Source organism: Phacochoerus africanus, chromosome 2 (genome assembly GCF_016906955.1).
Source record: "Phacochoerus africanus isolate WHEZ1 chromosome 2, ROS_Pafr_v1, whole genome shotgun sequence".
NCBI lineage: Eukaryota > Metazoa > Chordata > Mammalia > Artiodactyla > Suidae > Phacochoerus > Phacochoerus africanus.
The window spans coordinates 247,353,572-247,368,302 of record NC_062545.1 but is presented as its reverse complement, the minus strand read 5'-3'; the positions used below and the strand labels follow the sequence as shown (position 1 = coordinate 247,368,302).

The 14,731-nt window shown below is 35.7% G+C and overlaps 1 protein-coding gene across 1 annotated transcript in view; it reads right to left on the bottom strand.

The window, feature by feature from the left end:
- Positions 1–14,220, bottom strand: part of SMC2 (structural maintenance of chromosomes 2) — a 48,883-nt gene extending 34,663 nt beyond the window's left edge. The window contains exons 1-10 of the mRNA XM_047768074.1: positions 14,051–14,220; positions 12,971–13,199; positions 12,219–12,368; positions 10,140–10,262; positions 9,498–9,536; positions 6,576–6,686; positions 6,336–6,380; positions 4,777–5,010; positions 4,410–4,559; positions 1,359–1,592 (exon numbers count right to left, since the gene is read on the bottom strand). Of these exons, the coding sequence (XP_047624030.1) occupies positions 1,359–1,592; positions 4,410–4,559; positions 4,777–5,010; positions 6,336–6,380; positions 6,576–6,686; positions 9,498–9,536; positions 10,140–10,262; positions 12,219–12,368; positions 12,971–13,138 (1,254 nt within the window). The 5' untranslated portion in view covers positions 13,139–13,199; positions 14,051–14,220. The remainder of the gene's footprint in view (positions 1–1,358; positions 1,593–4,409; positions 4,560–4,776; positions 5,011–6,335; positions 6,381–6,575; positions 6,687–9,497; positions 9,537–10,139; positions 10,263–12,218; positions 12,369–12,970; positions 13,200–14,050) is intronic.
- Positions 14,221–14,731: the final 511 nt, after the last annotated feature.

Below are 14,731 nucleotides of genomic sequence, written 5' to 3'. Positions count from 1 at the left end.
GAACTAGAATCCATGGGGATGCAGGTTCAATCCCTGGCCCCACTCAGTGGTTGCTGTGAGCTGGATATAGGTCACAGACACCACCTGGATCCTGAGTTGCTGTGGCTGTGGTGTAGGCTGGCAGCTGCAGCCTCAGAACTTCCACATGCTACAGGTGCAGACCTAAAAAGAAGGAAAAAAATTGAAAAGAAAGTATATGTGTGTATTTTTCTCCCATCAAAAGTCTTGTGTTCATAGGACTTCTAAGCTGCACAACTATTTAAACAAATTTGAAGACCATTATAACAGATCAAAAAGCTGTTGAAGATTATGAAATAAAAGTAAGGTAACCAAACACTGGAATGGGGGTAAGTGGGGGGTAGAGATAGTTTCAAGGAGGATGTTGCAAAGGTTCAAGTTTTACGAATTAAGTATGGTAGACATAGAAACGGAGAGGACATTTTTGTTTTCCTGTTAAACCTTAAAACTTAATGTCAATAAAACAGCAAAAAGATGAAAATAAATTGACTAACCCACTCTCCATACAATGCTGAAACAAAACAAAGCATTTATTGCACTTACAATTTCAATTAATCTATAAAAGGATCTTATGTTTTACAGCATCTTCAACTAACACTGTCAATAGTTAGCAATCAACATATTTGAATTTCATCATTTTTTTTTCCTTTGGTTGGTATTTTATTTTATTTTTTATTTTTTTTTTTTAATTTTTTTTATTTTCCCACTGTACAGCAAGGGGGTCAGGTTATCCTTACATGTATACATTAAAATTACATTTTTCCCCCCACCCTTTCTTCTGTTGCAACATGAGTATCTAGACAAAGTTCTCAATGCTATTCAGCAGGATCTCCTTGTAAATCTATTCTAAGTTGTGTCTGATAAGCCCAAGCTCCTGATCCCTCCCACTCCCATCAGGCAGCCAGGACATGGAAACAACCCAAATGTCCATCGACAGATGATTGGATTCGGAAGATGTGGTATATATACACAATGGAATACTACTCAGCCATAAAAAAGAATGACATAATGCCATTTGCAGCAACATGGATGGAACTAGAGAATCTCATCCTGAGTGAAATGAGCCAGAAAGACAAAGACAAATACCATATGATATCACTTATAACTGGAATCTAATATCCAGCACAAATGAACATCTCCTCAGAAAAGAAAATCATGGACTTGGAGAAGAGACTTGTGAATTTCATCATTTTTGGTGCTAATGAGTAGCAGAATGTAGTAAATGTGTTCCATGATATTGACCTGATTATTTTCAACATTTTATAACAACTGCCAAAGCATAATGTGAAGGAGCTTCTTATAAAAAATGCAATCACATAGTGCTTAATGTCTATATTTACCTGTTTGGCTTCTGTCTGAGCTTTACTTATGTCATTTTTACAGGCCATCATTTGACCAGCAAGAGTTGCTTCTGCTCCATCTTCATTACTGGACAGGCCAGCAGAAACAGCATTGAAGTGCTGCTGTGCGGCAGCCAAAGCTTCAGCATCTTTATTGCTTGCTTCTTGAAGAGCATTCAGTCCATCTGTTATCTTTTTAACCTCTTTTTCCTTGGCTGCTAACGTTTTAGAATCCTTTAGAAAGAGTTTCAGATTGGAAAGAGTTTCAGATTAGAAAACCATCCATTTTCTTATATATAAACCTTCATGTTACCAAATTTCATAGCAATTTGAATTCAGCATGGTAATTTAACCATCATAACTTTAAATACTTCATTCCCATTTTGAAATTCAGCCTTTCTCAGTTTTTAGGATAAATGTACCTCTTATTCTAATAGAAATATTTTCATTCCATACGTTTCAGTCAAATATGGAAGATAATGAGCTAAAATACCATTGCAAATTTAAACAAACCACTTGACAAAACTAAAAATCAGTTTCTAAATCTATAAAACTGAAACAATAGTCATCCTATCCCAAGTTTAGTGAGATTTTAGGATTAAGAGAATGTATATGAAAATATTTTTATAAACTCTTAAGGGCCATAAAGTTTAAGTATTAAATAATTGTGGGAACAGCACTATTAAAACTTAATACCTTTTAAGTTCCATTAATCAAATATCTAATGCTATGTAGGACTGGTACCAGCATTCAAAAAAGCAAAAAAAAATCTAGTTACAATGTCTACATAGAAGTGACCAGAAGTTTTGGCCCACTTATTTCATAATTCATTGGGTATTTATTAGATACTATGTACGAGACATTGTTCTAGACATTAAAGACCTAGGATCCTCAGGGTGCCTATATTTCTAAGGTAAAAGACATAGTAAATGAAAACTAAAGCGAGGTAAAGGGACAAAAAAATGACAGGACTACTGTTTTAAGAATGATGAGGGCAGTGCTTTTTGTGGTGGCATTTTGAACACAAACCTAAATGAAACAAAAACAGTTACTATGCTAATACCAGGGGTACAGTATGCTTGGCAAACTCTGAGGAATATGCTTGGGAGTTGGAGGAACTGTGGTTGGAGTATGGTGAGGAAGTAAAGGGTCCAGGAGTTACATCATATAGGGTTTTAGAGACCATGGTAAACTTTGAATACAATTATACATGTGACTCTTTGGAAACCACTGCAGAATTTTAAGCACGAGTGTGATATGATCCAATTTTAGCTTCTGTAAAGAGACTATAGAACAACAAGTTCAAAGCGGGTCAATTAATAAAGATACTGGTGGCATATCCCTTCTGGGAGGTGACAGCCTAAACCAAGTTCCAGTGAAGGAGGTGATGAAAAGTGCCTGAATCCTGGATATTTTTAAAGCCAACAGAACTTGTTGACAGATATTACAGAGTTTGAGAAAAAGGGGAAAAAGAAGACTCTAAGTTCTGGGGTCAATATCTAAGGTAAGAGTGATATCATTTACTTACATAGGAAAATTTAGTACCTCAGACAAGTCTGGGTAGACAGGGAAAATTTAAGAGTTCTATTTTGGATGTGTTAAGCTTTAGACTTTTTGTAAGTCATCCATATAAAAATGTCAATTAAATAGCTAGACAAATAAGTCTATAAGTCAAAAAAGGAGTCAAGGCTAATTATTGATATGAAAGGCAGCAACATATAGATGTATTTAAGGCTACAGGGCTGGATGGGATCACCTAAGAAATGAGTGTATACAAATTAAGTCTGAGTGATAGCCCTGGAACACGTGAACATCAGTATTTTGTTTTACATTTTTTTTTTCTTTTTCTTTTTTTTGCTTTTTAGGGCTGCACCCACAACATATGGAGGTTCCCAGGCTAGAGGTCAAATCCAAGTTACAGCTGCCAGGCTATACCACAGCCACAGCAATGTGGGATCCGAGCCGCATCTGCAACCTATACCACAGCTCAGGGAAACATCAGATCCTTAATGACCGAGCAAGGCCAGGGATGAACCTGCAACCTCATGGTTCCTAGTCGGATTCATTTCTGCTGTGCCACAACAGGAATTCCTATATTTCTAACCTGGATTCAATATTCATATATTTGACTATGAAGTCAATATCTCTACTTAGATGTCTAACTGGCACCTCAAGCCTATTAGTCTCCATTCAACTAATGGTAACCATATTTCAAATTGTCAAAGACTAAAACCTGGAATTATCCTTCTGTCCTTTCTTTCACATTCCAAAACCAATCTCTGGGTCTATCTGTTGGACCTACCATTAAAATATACATAAAATTCCACAACTTCTCTAATATACCCACTTCTACTGGATTTATCCAAAGACTGACCTGGATTGCCACCTACCACCTGGATACTCTGCTAATTCCCTTCATCCTTAGTTTATCCTCAAAACACCAAAAATAGTCCCATTGAAACATTAAAATGTCACTCTTCCACTCAATCAGCTCCAGCATCTTCCCATGACACTCAGAATAAGGGTCAAAGTCCCTCGCAGATTTTGTAAAACCACATGTGATCCTATACCTCATTATCTTTCTGCATTCCTACTACTTAGTGATAACAAACCACACTTAACTCCTTGCTTTTCCAATACCTTGGGCACTTGGGGCAATTGCTATTCTTCTGCCTGGAACATCTTCCCCCAGAGCCTCCCAATTTATCTATTCGGTTCTCTGACCTCCTTCAGGTCTTTAATGAAATACATCAAAGGAGACCTTTGATGGCGATCTAATTTAAAATCCCAAACTACCATCCTCTCCCCTATATTTTATTTTTTTCTCCACAACAGCTATCACTATATTATATGCCATATATTTCTCTTATTTTATCATTGTCTCCCTTACTGGAACAAAGACGCACAAGGCATCTGCCCATTATTCTCATTTCGTCCATTGCTATTATCCCAGCCCAAACAACTATCCTTGATCCACAGCAGACAGTCAATAAATATTAACAGAATGGATAAATGTACATTACTGGAATTAAATTAAGCTTATTTGCTTACTTCAACCATATTTTTTTCCAGCTCTTTGCGTTTGTTCTCTTCACTTGCCAGATTCTTCTTCTTGAGATCAAAGGCACTTTGAGATTTAGTATTAATTCGCTGAGCTTCTGCAAGAGCGTCTTCTAAAGATCGAAGTATACCTCCAGTTTCCTATAATCAAATAACCCAATTCAGTCATGTACTTAAAATATGTTCATATTATCACTTTCTTATATAATTTCTATATACTTACTTTTCATAAGCTATTTTATCATACTATAAGATTAATAATCACTATAGAAGACAATACTAGTAAATCCTAAACATTGTATATAATTTAGTATTTTTTTCACAGAGTATATTATCTATTCTTACATATATGTCTGACCTTATCTTTTCTTTTTTCCAACTCTTCTATTTCATGACTAAGTGCTTTTATTTTTTTATCATTCTCAGACAGTTCTTCTTGAAGCTTTAGAATTTTATCTTGCATTTCTTTTAACTCCTCAGCTGAGCGTTCTTTGGTATCTTCAGCCAACAAAAACTGATAAGCAATGTATAAATGACTCAAATGTTCTATTTCTCTCATTACTTTTTGGTACTCCAAATAGGAAGATCTTTCCTGAAAGAGAAAGCACCAATAAAGTATAACTCAAAATTCATGTTTCTAAACAAATTTAGAAAGAATCAAAATTGAGCCACATGTACAAAATTTCCCATTACATGATATAGCAGGTCCTTTCTTAGATTGAGTGATCATGGATTATAAATTTTAGGAAACTTTAAATAATATTAGAACTTTGGCTTTTAAGAAAACATACCATCTGAAGTGAATCCTATGTAGCTATTTCTTTTCACATATAATCAGGCAGTTGGGATTAATAAAGAAATGTGGACAAAAGGTTCACAGACTGGAGGCATTGAGAGATCTATATAAATACAACCTGCACAACCATGAACGATACACCATTAAATGTATTTTGTAGTAGTATTACCAAGATGCCTACCCAAACATTCATTTATGTAACTACAAACATTTGGTTATACATTATCAAACTGAATTCTCATAGGACCTACTGGGACAGACAAAATAACAATTAAAATCCCTAATTTGCAGATGAAGAAACAAAAGTGATTAAATGACCTCTCCGTATTGTCAGATTTGGAAAGAATTTGGCAAAATAAGGTATGACACCTAGGTTTAAACTCATAATCTAGCGTTTTCCAATAAATCATACATACTAAAGGCAGTACCTTCAAGGCCACAATTTTTCAGTTTTTTCAATAACATCTATGCTACTATATGGATTCAGAAGACAGTTTTGAGAAATATCAAATTTTTGTGAACATTTAATAAATTCCTAAATGTATAAGTTTAAAACAATGCACTATAAATGCATTCTTTCACTGGAACACTGATTTTGATGTGAGAAGCTGCAAAGACTACAGAGAAAACATAGTTATCTGTTTCAATACCTTTCACTTACCAATTGCCTGGATAGTGGTAACTGTAGCAGTAGCACCCCTTATTCTAGAGGTTATTCACTCTTTTTACTAAGAGTGCCATGTCTTTCAAAAGTTTTTTTAAATTTTTGAATTGAAGTATAGTTGATTTACAAGAATGCCTATCTTCAAGAAATGCTATTCCACTCAATTCCAACTATCCAGGAAAATGGAGAGTTCTCTTCCACAAAAAACTAAATTCTGACACATCATCTTCTGAGATTATAAAGGGCAATGTAAAAAACCATTATGACTTAACAGAAATGAAGTACACTGTTCTCTACAAGCAGAAGACTGAGTATGGAGTCTACCAACTCTAACTCATCCCTGTGAAAAACTCCTGAGAAGCGGTACACTTTCCATCCCTAGGTATATTATCGTGGATACGTCACCAATTTTGAGACATATTCTAGCTGGATTTCCTCAAATATACAGTGTATATACCTCTTTTAATTTTTGAATGGTTGGAGTAATTTCTTCTTCAAGAATCTGGAAAATAAAGGAAAATCATATTTTTTAGTATGTGAAGTACCATTAAAGAAATTTAAAAGAAAGAAGTAGAATAGAAGACTAAGGAAATTTGAACTGAGGGTGATGGAGGGTGGATTTTCCTCTTTACAGCAGAGAGATTCTAAATACAAAATTACTCTCTTCTCTAAAAATATTTTATATAAATTTAATTACCGTCTTAATTTCTTTTAGCTTAGCCTCCTTTTTCTCTATTGTCTTCTGGGCAGCAATTTTTTTGTATTCATACATCCTAGTTCCAGCTGCTTCTTCTATCATGGACAAAATCTGTAAAGATACTTGTTTTAATGTTTTAAGAATCCAAGACAATGAATTTCATTGGAATTTACATTAAGGATATTATTTAGGGCCTTAACCTCACCAAGAATTTTAACAAAATTATGGACCATAAAAGTATATAAATGTACATATTATCCATTAACCCTAACATTCAGGACATACTCCTGGCCTTCACTCCAATTCTAAAATCAAATTTTATGCTACATGAGGTTCCAGAGTACATCTCTTTTAAGACTGAAGCCAGTAATTCCTTCCTTCTCTTTTTCTTCAAATACAAGACTTAAAATTAAGGCTAACAATATTCATCTTTCATTTTACAAATCTCTACTTAGAATTGTTGTAAATAAGACTTCAGCCATTTTGTGCATACATGGATGAAGCATGGCCTAATATTTGCATTTGAACTGTGGCACATGCTTGGGCAAGGAACTTATTCTCTGTGCCCCAGTTTCTTCATCTGCAGAGTCCTGATACTATCTTATAACACTGTTGAGAAGTAAACAAAATAGTTCATGTGAGAAGTACTGTAAGAAAAGGAAATACTATTATTATTATAATTAATTTTATAAGGACAATTTTGCTAGCATTCCTTTTTCAGAAGCTTCTATTCACCATCAATCCCTCTCCCAGGAGGATTATTTCTCTGAAAACCATTTTAATTCTATGTATTTGGCAGTTATCCCTTAAGATGGTATCTAAAGAAAATAAGCATGACCAATGGTCAAACCAGACTAGTGTTACTGATTATCAGTCATCTTCTTAGTTTTATTCCATAGGAAAAAATATCAAAAGAGCCTTTGCTCTTGTTTAAAATGTTCATTCTTTCATACCAACTCTTCTCAAGGGAGCTCCAAGAGAATATTAAGTCTTAATGTCCTGAGTAATCCATTGTATGGAATGAATTAATTTCACTCAGATCTTTTTCTGTAGGTTTAACTCTGACATGAACTACTTTTTCTAGTCAAAATTTCTCTTAATACAGTATTGGACATATAAAACTCCTAGAAGAAATTTAAAAAGGTAAGCTCTTTGACATCTGTCTTGGTGATGAGTTCTTTGGATCTGACACCAAAACCAAAACTAAACAATGAGACTACATCAAAATAAAAAGCTTCTGCACAGCAAAGAAAATTGTTAACAAAATGAAAAGGCAACCTACTGAATGTGAAAAAGTATCTGTAAATCATGTATATAAGGGGTTAATACCCAAACACACAAAGAACTCATACAACTCAATAGGAAAAAACCCTATGAAAAAAATGTGCAGTATGACATCTTCCCACAGAAGACATACAAATGGGCAATAAGTACATGATTAGATGCTTAATATCACTAATCATCAGACAACTACAAATCAAAATGACAATGAGATATCAACTGTTAGAATGGCTATTATCAAAAATATAAGAAATTAGTTTTGGTGAATATGTGAAGAAAAGGGAACCCTTGTGCACTATTGGTGAGACTGTAAATTGGTGCAGCCATTATGGGAAACAGCACGGAAGCTGCTCAAAAAATTAAAAATAGAACTACTAGGGTGTCCCCATCATGGCTCAGTGGATATCAATCTGACTAGTATCCATGAGGATGCAGGTTCGATCCCTGGCCTCTCTTAGTAGGTTAAGGATCTGGTGTTGCTGTGAGCTGTGGTATAGGTCGCAGACAGAGCTTAGATCTTGCATTGCTGTGGCTGTGGTGTAGGCCAGTGGATCTGACACCAAAAAAAAAAAAGAAAAAAAATAGAACTACCATATGATCCAACCATTCTATATCTAGGTATTTATCTGAAGGAACCAAAGAGACTAACTTGAAAAGATATCTGCACTCCCATGTTCACTGCAGCATTATTTTTAATAGTGAAGACATAGAAACAACCTAAGTGTCCCTTGACAGAGGAACAGATAAATATGTTATATTTATATCTATAAATTAAAAGGGATATTATTTAGCCATACCAAAAAAAAAAAAATTCCTGCCATTTGTAACAGCATGAATAGGACCTCTGAGGCATTACGCTAAGTGAAATAAGTCAGACAGTGAAAGTCAAATATAGTATAATCTCACTTATATGTGAACTCCTAAAAAAAAAAAAAAAACTCAACTCACAGATACAGAGAACAGATTGGTGGTTGCCAAAGGTGGGGGATGGATAGTGGGCAAGATGAGTACAGTTAGTCAAAAGCTACAAACTTTCAGTTATAAAATAAAAATTCCCGGAGATGTAATGTATTACTTGCTGACCTATAGTTAATAATTCTGTACTGTATATCTGAAAATTGCTGAGAGTAAATCTTACAAGTTCTCATCTTTCAAAAAAAAATTTAACTGTGTGATGAATGCTGACTAGACTTAAGATGGTCGTTTTGTGATATATACATATATCAATATATATATAAAATCATTATGTTACACCCTGAAGCTACTTCATCAATTATAACTCGATTAAAAGAGTAATTTATTTTAAATATGGTTAACAAGGTCTTAGGACTTTTCTCCTCCTTCTTTTAAGGATTCCCATTTAATCCTCACAATAATCCTTGAGGTAAGGATTACTGACTCCAATTTATGGATGAAGAAACTAAGGCTCAGAAGGTTTATGCTATATAACTTAAAAAAAAAAAACGGACACAGTGGTAAATATTCAAAAACAAAACAAGATTGTTTTCTTTACTAATTTTTCTTAAATAAATGTTTCCGAGAATTTCAATATGGAAGAAATTAAGTTAAAAATTAATTACCTGGAAGATTAAGACAATATCTATAAGTACTATTTTTATTGTCCTTAAAAAGTACTCTTACCTCTGGAGGTTTCATATTCAACACCTTTGTAATTCGGCCCTAAAAATAAAATGGCAAACTTACTACAGTAACAAAGAATTACAAAAAGAGTAATGTAAAGGCATACATGTTTATCTGCACTGAAGATGCGGTATCCTAATATACCGATCTTTGAGGAATTATTTCTTCCACCTATATGAAAAGATGTTTCTTTTATTAGATTTGAGATCAGAGATAGCTTACAATTCTAGAGTTGTGATAGAAAAATTATGTTATTTACAAATTAGGTAAATTATTAAATGACGCAAATTTAACTCAAGACCAATTTTCTGAGACAATTAATATGAACGATGCATAAGTCTCCAATTCTAAAACAGGTAAGTATATAAATACATAATAGCATAATTATTGAACACCTCTTGATTTTTTAGAACGAGAGCCCTCCAAGTTAAAGAGAATTATTTCCAGACAATCTTCAAAATTCAAATTCATACAATATACTGGAACACGTAAGCACAAATAACTAACCCACATTTCTTAAAAAGTGCCCAAACACTAGCTTAATAGTAAATAAAAAATCCAAACAGAAGCATTTCTTCCATTAAGTTAAAAAAAAATGTCAAAACTATTATGAAAGACATATAAAGACCAAAAACAAAATACCTGCATGATGAGAAAGTGAGGGTTGTTAACGTTAAGGCCAACAGAACAGAAGAGATCCTGTACTCTGGTATTATTTGCATTTACTCCATTGATTAAATATTTATTTCTGCCACCAATAACCACCTAAAAAGGAAAGAGTTTTAAAAGATACAAATGAACACACACATCTTGAGCTAAGATGATAAATTCCTGAAGTACATTATCTTTCATTTGTTTGTTTTGTCAATCTAACGGTAAACAAAAGCAATCCAGGGTAAATAGTGGAGAAAGTGTGACATGATCAAAAAGATTATGAGACTGAGTTAGGACAATTGGCTTCTAATCCAGAGACTTTTGCTAACTAGTTATGAAAAAAGCAAAAGCCTCCTAATCTTCCCTGCAGTGGACGACTAAGTCTTTAAGTTCCCCTGCAGCTTTATGTTTCCAAGTAAAAGCAGAACATATTTTCTAGCCCAGATCACCTTCTTTCTATAATACTCAGAGACTAACCCTCCTTCCTTTACTTTTTGATTTCCAAAGGTCAGACACTAAATCTTTAAGTCAATACTAAAAACAAAAGACAGTTTAATACCAATTCTTGTCAAGACTCTAAATGGGATTAATAAGACATGACTTGTGAATACATGAAAGAAAAAGAGTAGTCATGGAACTTCAGCATGGGTTTAATAAGAACAACTTATACCAGAAACCAGCTGTTCACTCTACACCATGTGCATTGTCATCTTTTGGCATGATTGTCTCACCCATGATATTTTGAGTTCCTTAAAGATAAGATCTGTTTCTCATTCTTTTATCTCTATTTCCCCATGCATTCAACAATGCCCAGCACACATCAAGTGCTTAATAAATATTAAATATTAATTTCTTTTCCTGATGGGATTATTTGCCTGGTAGATCATGTATTAATATATTTGAGCAACAGTCCTAATATACCCATAAGTAATTTTTAGAAAGTTTTTATAACAAAATTCTGGTGAAGATACAGGCATATGGATTGCACGAGGACAGGAATTTCGGGTAGACTAGTACCAGACTTATTGAAAAATCCTTAAAGGGTGATTATTTGATAGATGCTTAATGATAGAAAACAGGATTCTGTTCCAATCTGGTCAATCCTTTTTTTCTTTTTCCCCAACCAACCAGAGGCTTTCATTAAAAGAGAGAGGAACCTCTAAGTTATATAGTGCTAAAGTAATGAGTAAATGGAAATTAACAGAATTTTTTAAAATAAAATTTTGAAAAACTGAAAATATGGACATAATAAGAAAAAAGATTTTAAGGGACAAATGTAAAGTCCTCCACGGGTTTCAAAAACCTGCTTAGATACAGCAATGGAATACACGGCTAAGTAACAGCATGCATAAACAAAATATAGAGAGGTTTTAAGGAAATCAGATATGAATTCATAACGTATCATGAACTCTCCAGCATCATATTAGGAAAAAAAAAAAGAAGTAGAGTACCTAAAATGAAAGAAGTGAAATTCTGTCTAATCCTGTCCTAGCTAGATCAATTCTGGTACATGCAATTTGTGGTGCCAAGCATTAAAAGAAAAAAAAAAAGATATAAAAAAACTGGAGCCAAAACTAAATATCAATCAAAAGACCTGAGAGATTTAGCTTAGAAAACAGACTTACAGAACACTGAAATACGGCCTAATCAGATTTGCTCTCAGTGTTCTCCAAAAAACTAGGATTTAATATATAAAACTTGAAGACAGCACTTTGGCTCAATTTATAGGAATAACCTTCTTCTTTCCCAAAACAGAATGGGTTACCTGGGAAGATCCCAAGTATACAGGTATTCCAGCATAGTAAGAGAAGACTCAAGTGTGGCTCAAGATTTAAGCTTGGGTGAGAGCTTGTACTGATGGCTTTCAGATCCCTTTCAATCCTCTTGGGAAATGGCAGAATTTACATGATCAAAATTTTAACATAGGGAAGATAGTCTTAAAGAATCTGGTAGGTATTTGGTGCATCAATTCTGCTCATAAACTTTTTTCTCTCCAGTAGTCATATTGCCAAAAAACATACCAGACATACAAGTTTTTAGATAACCAAATATTTAGTAGCCACTCACCTGCCTTGTTACTGTAATTTCATCATGAACCTCAAATCCTAAAGGACTTTGCTTTTTGTCAGAATTATCAAAGGTGATTGACACTGAGGCTTTGGTAATACCAGCCTGTCCATTTTTGTAAACTAAATCTTGTAAATTAGAAGCCCGAACCTAAAACAAAGGATAATTTATAAGTTACAAAAACCCATATTGCACAACATAGCACTCAAATTTTTTTTTTTTTTTTTCTATTGGAAAACTACCCACGTAGTATCCATTAAGCAGCCAAGGACAGACATCTGTAGACAAAGCAAAGAAAATGGGCAACAACCTGAAATGGGTTCTTTCTTCGCAGAAATTTTTCCAACCCTGAACTAAATTGTTTTCTAACAGAAGTTTATATGCAAGATTTCAGGAAAGACAGCGTGTAAGAATTTTACTACTCATCCGATCTCATTAGTACACACACACACACACACACACACACACACAATAATGAGGGGGCAGAGCTACAGCTCTGGTAGGAAAATACCTGAGTTTTAGTGTTCTTTCAAACATCTTATGAGGATGAACTCAGAATCCTCTAAGTTTCTATTTTCTCATCTACAATATGGAGTAATAACACCTAATTTAAACAACTGTGGTGCGGTCTAGGCTAAGTCACATAAAATTGCAAATGAAGAAAATATTGGCAATAGTCTCCAAGTGCAATGAGGATTCCCTTAAGGTTCCTCAAACTTAAATTCACATAAATCAGAAAGTTTATACTTTACCTGAGACAAATTGGAGATGCCCAGCAAAAAGCAGATGGAGTCCAAAATGTTGGATTTCCCACTACCGTTTAAACCAGTGATAGCATTGAAGAGGGGGTCAAAACCATTGACTTCAGTCCTCTGTGCATAGGACTTGAATCCCTCAAGAATGATTGACTTAATGTGCATTTTCACTACTGACTTGGAAAGGTAAATCGCTGCTAGAAACCAAATACGCCACAATGCAGTTCTGTACAAAACAGAAATAAACACTTAAGTGGAATGTAAAACTGGAATCATAATAAATGTAAAGGCCTAAAACATAAGAATGACAGCTCAACAGAAATAAAAACGCTATTTATTTGCCAATTTACTTCCTCCGATAGATCCTTTTCTAACTTAAAATTATACAGAAGCTAGTCCCTACTTGGAAGTTAATTAAACCATTAATTCAACCTGGAAGTTAACTACTTACTTTTCCATGGTTCTCCACCGTTATCATACACATAACATAGACTACTGCTTATTTCACATCTCATTCCCTTTGCCCATAATGCACTTCTCCCGGATACTAGCATAGCTCATGCTACAACATTCACCTCTCTGCTCACCATCACCTAACAAGGATCCTTCCTTACTTCTCTATATATAAAAAAGCACCTCTACCCATCCCCTCGCTCAGCTTTTTTTTTTTTTCTCATTGCACTTAAAGCTGATACTAAATTATTGGTCTATTCAACCTATCATAATGTAATCTCCCATTATTAGCATCTTCCCCTACGTCCACTTTGTAAGTCAGAATAGTATCTGACTAGAGGTCGCGGGGTTGGTGGGTGGTTAGTAAATATTTATTATATCCCAGATGAAGAGCTGATGCCTCCCCCCTCCCCCGAGGCTGTTCCCTCGTCTCACCAGGCATTTCTGTCAACACTGCCTCGTCCTATTCCAAGGCTAGATAAGAACTAGCCATTCTACCAAGAACCCATTAGGACTAATTTCAGTCTGAAATCTCTTACTAGTCAGCTCCCCAGCCACCGACTCCCATCCCCTGCCAGGAATGCCAGGATAGGCCCAACCGGCCGACCCACGCAACTGCCTCACCGCTGCGTCAGGCTGCCTGGGCTTGAGGCGCCCCCAAAGTTCTTCCTGGTCACCAGGGAGGAGAGCAGATCAGCTTTGCCCAAATTCGGGCGCTAAGAAGGAAACCCCATCACAGCGGCTACAACACCCTCCCGCGCTCAGCGCCGGGGCCGGAACTATTTATGCCTTTGAATTTCGGCGCGAGCAAAAGACCCCACCTCCACTGCCTATTTCATTGGCTGGTGCCTTGGAGATGCCTGACTTAAAGATTCCATTTTTCCCTTCTATCAAAGAAAGTGACAGAGAGATAGAAAAGAATATCGTGACAGTGGTGGCTTCCGGAAAGCGAAGGCTCCGGCCTGAGGAGTAAAGGAACTGGTGGCGTATGTTAAGACCCGCGTCCGGCACACCTCGGGCAGACCCTCATCTCAGCCTCGGGGCCTCGCTCTTGCCGGCCCCGCCTCCCCTGAGGCCCCGGTCTGGCTGCCGGCCGGCTCCTGGAAGCCCCGCCTTCCCGCCGGCCTAGTTGCACTCGCTTGTGCTGACTCCTTTAGCTTCAGAGCGAGGGAGGCAGCGTGGCTTCTTACCGGTCTCCTCTTTCTGCTTTAGAAGCATCACCCTGGGGTAGCTCAGATTCGTCAAAAATGGAGGCTGCACCTTGTTGGGGCTGGGGAGGTGCTGAACGAACTGAGGACTGTGGGT